The sequence below is a fragment of the Triticum dicoccoides genome, chromosome 7B (genome assembly GCF_002162155.2).
Source record: "Triticum dicoccoides isolate Atlit2015 ecotype Zavitan chromosome 7B, WEW_v2.0, whole genome shotgun sequence".
In the NCBI taxonomy this organism is placed as follows: domain Eukaryota; kingdom Viridiplantae; phylum Streptophyta; class Magnoliopsida; order Poales; family Poaceae; genus Triticum; species Triticum dicoccoides.
In genome coordinates this window covers 512,277,106-512,283,603 of record NC_041393.1, presented here as the reverse complement: position 1 = coordinate 512,283,603, position 6,498 = coordinate 512,277,106, and the positions used below count along the sequence as shown (strand labels likewise).

At 53.7% G+C, this 6,498-nt stretch overlaps 1 protein-coding gene across 1 annotated transcript; it reads right to left on the bottom strand.

The window, feature by feature from the left end:
- Positions 1-3,804: 3,804 nt before the first annotated feature.
- On the bottom strand, positions 3,805-5,601 carry LOC119340205 (berberine bridge enzyme-like 27). Its single transcript, XM_037612108.1, has one exon. It carries the CDS (start codon positions 5,599-5,601, stop codon positions 4,036-4,038), a length of 1,566 nt encoding a protein of 521 aa, XP_037468005.1. The 3' UTR covers positions 3,805-4,035.
- Between the last annotated feature and the right edge of the window lie 897 nt (positions 5,602-6,498).

The window sequence follows — 6,498 nt, the reverse complement described above, 5'->3', positions numbered from 1 at the left end:
AAATAATAAATGGGATGTAATTATAAAAACTGGCCAGTAACTATAAAAAAATGCACCAAACACGTAATTAGTTTATAAAATATTATTTTTGGATATTGAAAATTTTAATTTCATTAATTGTTGCGAGCGCAATGTTTCTTTGGATTTTTATGTAATATAAATTTATATTGAAATTGTATTTAATATGACTAGAAATTTCAGGATAAAAATATTTCGGATCCCATCAAAATGTGGTAAGTTTTATTGAATTCTATTTTGAACAGTTGGTTGAAATGGGTTGTACTTTTAACAAACTGTAAATGGGCTGTAGTAAATTCTATTAGAATTCAAAAATTGGTTGCACATTCTTACAACTCTCAAATGGGCTATAAGTTCTCTGCCACACACTTGTGGCCTTACTAAGTTGACGCGTCCCCCAAAAAAAAAGAGTTGACGCGTATGCAAGGCTTTGTCAACTTATAGTCAACACACGGTTCTAGTAGCAGTGGTCGTTGGATGTCCATCCAACGGATGCCGTGCTTCTTCTTCAACCTCGGATATTCTAGCTTCACCCTCCAAAAAAATGATTCCTCCCCCTGACATCTGGGGCACACCGTTTCGGAAGCTGACCTATGGGCCTACTAAGTTAACACGTACCAAGGGCTTTGTCAACTTGGTCAATATAAATGATTCTAACTACAATGACCGTATGATGTCCATCCAACGGCCATCATGCTTCTTCAACCTCTGGTCTTCTTGCTCCAGCCGCCGAAAGCAGTGTCGGTCATGCCGCCTGCTCCTGCCTCCCATGGCTGGCTGTGCTGTCGTGGAGGCCTCATCGCCCCCTATTACTCCCACCACTGGTCAGGCCATCCCTCCACTCACCCACACCCCCTGTTATTCTACGGCGATGGCAGCCTCACACAGCAGCCGAACTAGTGAACCCTCGTACTCCTCTTTGTGTGGGCATCCACTGCCATGTCTTCCCCGGCTCCGCGTCGTCCCCTTCCTAGGCCTCGCAGTCGTCCACCGCCGTGGTGCTCTTGGCGCGGCGTGGTCAATATAGTCAACGACCGACTTCCATCGGAAGAGTACTGTACGTGGAGAGGCTGACAGCTGGGTCCACGGCAGCCGCAAGGAAGTGCCTCCTTATTACGCGCAAAATAATTATTCCTCCACCTGACAGCGGGGACCCACCGGGTGGGCCACCTATTTCGCGACAAAAAAGTTTCCCCCCCTGACTACTAGGACCCACCAGCTACATCTTCGCACGCAAGGAAGTGCGTCCGGGCAAAAAAAACGATTCGCCCCCATGACTGCTGGGACCCACCAGCTACATCTTCGCACGCATGGAAGTGCCTGACAGTCGAGACCCATCTGGTCAAAGCGTACGTAGCGTTGTCATTCTGGTAGCGAACGTGTACGTATATACTGGTCGATGTAGAGGCGCGCACGTGTCATAGTAGAGGCGCGCACGTAGCATGTACACGTACGTACAGCGGCCAGTGTGCAAGAAAGAAAATACGGTCACGTACGTACATACGGGCGGGGTCTCGAACGCCTACTCGCGCATAAGTACGGCCAGGGCTCGTGTGCATGGCTGCGTCGGAAAGGAGAAAATGCGTCGTCGTCGTGTTCATGGGGAGGCATAGGAATGCATCGTGTTCATCGGGAGGCAACGAAATGCGTCGTGTTCATGGGGAGGAAACGGAACGCGTGGGAGCCAACCGGCTTCGACGGAACAGCCGATGGAAACGAGGCCTGGCGTACCGCACAACGGAGGAAACGACCTTGTGTTCGACCGGCCACGTTCAAAACGGGATCCTGTTCATTGGGAGGGGTCTGGCGTATTGCAAAACAGAGAAAACGGATTTGTGTTGGACCTCCTACGGTTCTAACGAGGTCCTTTCGATCGGGAGGGGTGTGGCGTACCGCAAAACGGAGGAAACGGACTTGTGTTGGAGCGCTACGGTCGAAACGGGGGTCCTGTTGATCGGGGGGGTGTGGCCTACCGCAAAATGGGACTCCACGGGATACTGTTCATCTCCACCGTTGACCTCCTCCAGCCTCCACGGCCTACTGTTCTTCCACCGTCGACCTCTTCCAGCCTCCACCTGTGACTGTTCATCCACGGGCTCCTGTTCATCCATCCTCCACCGCGTGCTACTCCACCGGCTACTGTTCAACCACCCCTCTCCACGGGATCCTATTCAACCACCCCTCCACGTACTACTATTCATCCACCCCTCCATGGGGTCGTCCTGTTCATCCAGCCCTCCACGGGGTCCTGTTCATCCAACCCCAACCGGCTCGATCGATCGGGGTCCTGTTCATCCAGAGGCAACACCACGCGGTCCTGTTCATCCATCCCCACTGCTTACTGCTCATCCAAAGCCCCCAGCAACGCTCACTGTTCATCCAAAGGCAGCATCGATCGGCTTCAGTTAGCAGCAGTAGCGAAGGAATCGCGCGATCGCTCGGGTTCAGTAACGCATAGCCTGCAGTGCAATCGCTCGGTTTCAGTTAGGCGACGCCTTGTTCGGGTTCAATTAGAGCCCAACGCCTCGCACCCATGGACGTACGGTACGAGAGAAATGCGCATCGCTCGGCCCTTGACCACCCACCGTAACCGGGAACTCGCCGAAATTTTCCTCGCCCTCGCTTCTACCACGGTTTTTTCCGTCATGGACGGCCCAAAGAATGTCATGCAGCTGCGTCTCCGGTCCGCCCAGGACGAAAATCTCATTTTCTGTCATGATTTTTTTTCATAGAAGTAGGAGCCCACCACATCTATGATGATACCGGGTTTTGTCACCATTATCGTCATAGAAGTGTCACAAGTATGACAGGAAAAAATTTCGTTCGGCCCAAAATGTCACGGATGTGTCTTTTTTTGTAGTGAACGCTTCCGCTTTCGGTGTAGAGGGCACGTGGACACACTCTTCTCCTCTCGTTGCTATGCATCTCCTAGATAGATCTTGCATGAGCATTGAATTTTTTTTGAAATTGCATGCTACATTTCCCAACAGACAACGTCTAAAGACAAAAGGATTCCTTGTGGGTCCATAACTTCTCCACCAAGAAACATTACGACGTGCTCATGAGCAGGCCCGAACTTATCCTAATCGCTCATCTCATTTGGCGGGCTCATGTACCAAGGAAGCTAAAAGTGTTTGCATGGTTACTCTTCAAAAATGGGCTCAACACTAGGGCCAACCTGGCTGACAAGCACATCATCACCAACAATCTCTCCCTCGGTGCCATCAACATTGTTGTTCATCTCATTCCCTCGGGATGCTCGAGTCTGGCAGCGGGTGCGCATTACTCCATTGACAAGTGATGTATCTGAGCTTTAGGACGCCGATCTTCGGACCTACCTGCCCTCCAAGTTGTGGCCTTTGGTGCTGCTTACCACGCTCTAGAAGATCTGGGATGCTCGCAATGATATGTTGTTTAGGTCCATCGACCAACATTCTATAATAACCCTTTAGACTCATCATCTCAGACCTAGACTTTTGGTCACATCGATCTCTGTTTGTGAGTGACATGGAGGACACTTTCTCATGGCATTCCTATCTCTCCGCACGATCTCTCATGCCCTTGTAATTCTGTAACCCGCCACCTCGACAGCCTTTGAGTAATACATTATTCAGGTGGGGGAGCTAGCCTCCCCCCCCCCCCCTCTCCCCATCCATCCCCCACGCTTGATTGTCAAAAAACAAATAGTTTTGCTAATTCATATCTAGATGCGCTCTAAGTATGGCACATCTAAATTCTATGTCATTGATTTTATGCTAAGAATCGTGCAAGCATTTTTTTTGTCCTTTTTTTTAATTTGATTGAGTCACTTAGATGCGCAATAGCTAGCACATCTAGATATGCCCTAGATAGATCCACAAAAACAAATGTCTTCCACCTATGTTCTTTGCTAATTTTCGCCATTAGAACCAGCACCTAAGGGTTGGCAACCCTTCCAACTAATTAGCATATGCGCGATCCTTATTCTACTATTGAAACGCCAACCATGCACTACAAATCTCCATGCAGGAGCCTCGATCAATACTTCCCCACCAGCGGCGGGATGCTCTGCTCATTCCTGAAGTAGTCCTTAGGATCCACCTTGCCCTTGGTAATGGCGAGCCTTTGAAAGTTGCCCTTGAAGTACTTCTCGCCCCAGACCTTGCCGCTGCTGTAGGTTGAGATGTCGTTTACCACCTCATTCCTGCCGAGATCGATGTCCCTGTAGTTGGCGTATGCCTGCCTGGGGTTCTTACTCACGTATGGCTCCATGAACTTGTACATGTCCTTGCTCCACTGCAGCGCCGCGGCGCCGTCTGCCTCGGCGAACCAGTAGCTAACGTACTGGATGTTGAAGAGGACGCCCTTGCGGTGAGGGAACGGCGTCGCCGCTTCGGGGGTGGCGCTGATGGTGGCGCCGTAGGGGTCCATGATCATCATCCCCGCGCCGGGCTTCACGAGCCAGCCGTAAAAGATCTGCTCCCACACGGGCTTGGGGACGGGCTGGTAGACGTAGTCCGACTTGTATTCCGCGAAGGGTTTGAAGGAGTTGTTCCGGTTGAGGAGGTCGACCAGGGTGGCCTGCTTGCCAAGGTGGATGAAGGGGATGGTCTTGATCCAGGGCATCTCGTTGCAGTGCGAGGGGTTCATGCCAAGCTCGGGGAATTTGCTGCTCATCAGCGGCGTCAGGGTTTTGCAGGTGCCTAGGTACATGGCCTCGAACGTCGCGGTGTCCCCCATAGCGATGATGCGGATTATGAGGTCGGCGGGAAGGGCCGGCGCGACCAGTTGCCACTTGTTGATGAGGTCTACGGCGCCTTGATGCACTGTCTTGGGGATCTTGAACACGGTCACGGTGGGAGGCACCGGCAGGAGCTTCACCTGCCACGACACGACGATGCCGAAGCTCTCTCCGCCGCCGCCCCTGACGGCCCAGAAGTGGTCTGCGCTCATGGAGCTCTTGTCGAGCAGCTTGCCGTTGGGGTCGACCACCTTGACGTCGATGACGTTCTCGGCGGCGATGCCGTACTTGCGCAGCAGCATGCCGAAGCCGCCGCCTGCGAAGTTACCGCCGACGCCGATGGACGGGCAGACGCCGGCCGGGAACGCGAGCACGAGGCTGTTCTTGGCGATGGCGTAGTAGAGCTCGCCGAGCTGCGCGCCGGAGTCGACCCACGCCGTGCGGGCGTAGCCGTCGACCGACACTGCCCGCATCTTGTTGAGATCGACGACGGCGAACGTCTCGGGTTTCTCGGACCGGTACGACAGGCCCTCGTAGTCGTGGCCGCCGCTCCGCACGCGGAGGCGGATGCTGTGCCGGCGGCCGCACACCACCGCGGACTGGATGTGGGAGGCGTTGGTGGGGGTGATGATGTACAGCGGCTTCACGTTCTGCGGCGACGACCACCGCGAGTTCCTGATGGTCTGCGCCAGGACGGTGGGGAAGGCACGTGAGCTCTTGGCATAGAGGAGGCGAGCCGGTATCTCCTTCACGAGGCATCCGAAGAAGTCGTCCTTGGCCGGCACCGGCGCGTAGGAGACGGCGGCGTGGCAGGACAAGGCGCAGAGGAGGAGCACCAGAGCGAAGGCCCTCGAGCTCGCCATTGTAGCCGATCGAGCTCGGGATGTCTTGGGTGTGTACATCAGCGAGAGGACAGGTAGTGGCTTATATAGGAGGCAGCGGACGCGCAACTCTCGTCCCTGCCCTCTGAGTCCCCACCCTGCAAGCCCGGATCCATTGGGGACTGAGCAAGCTCACCTAAACTTGGAATGTTTTACCTTTTTTTTTAGATCAGGAACGTTTAGCTGAGTGATGGCCAGTGCGCGGTGTGGCGATCTGGCATCGCGAATTCGAGCACCGCCGCGCGTTTGGTCCAAGAACACAACCGTCGGGACTACATTAGCTCCCTTGTTTCAGGCGCGAAACTGCAACAGCGTTTCTTCCGGGAGCCTCCGTTTAGGGGATGCATTTGTTTCTTGAAAAGTTACTGGAAACCACGCTCACTCCAAAATGCCGGAGTAGTTGCAGTCGGGCGCCCTAAACCTGCATCAGATCATGAAATTTTCATCAGACGGATGCCTCAAACGTCCGGGCTGACAGGCACCTCTGATATTTCAGTCCAAATAAAAAGCGGATATGGGAACGCTCGGTCGCGCCCGCCACGTTGGACCCGGCCCATGCTGGCCCACCAAATCCCACATATATTTCTCCCTATCCGTTTATCGGACTAAATCCTAACCACTTCACTCCGCCACCCAAGCTTACCTCCGATGGTTTCCGGTCGTCTCCACAGGCCCGGCCTATAGGCCTGGCAAACGGGGCGCCCGCACTGGGGCCCCCGGAAGGCAGGGGCCCCAGCCCAGGTATTATTTCGTAGGAAGGCCTGTCAATCGTTCCCGTGCTCCTCGACTCCTCTTGCCCAAATCCCAGACTCCAACAACAGCGTCGTTGTTCCCGTGCATCTCCAATTCCAAGATCGCCGCCGGCCATTAATGGGGACT

Bases quoted from the DNA above. Each gene is read 5' to 3' on its own strand.
- LOC119340205 (XM_037612108.1), bottom strand. From the start codon at position 5,601: ATGGCGAGCTCGAGGGCCTTCGCTCTGGTGCTCCTCCTCTGCGCCTTG.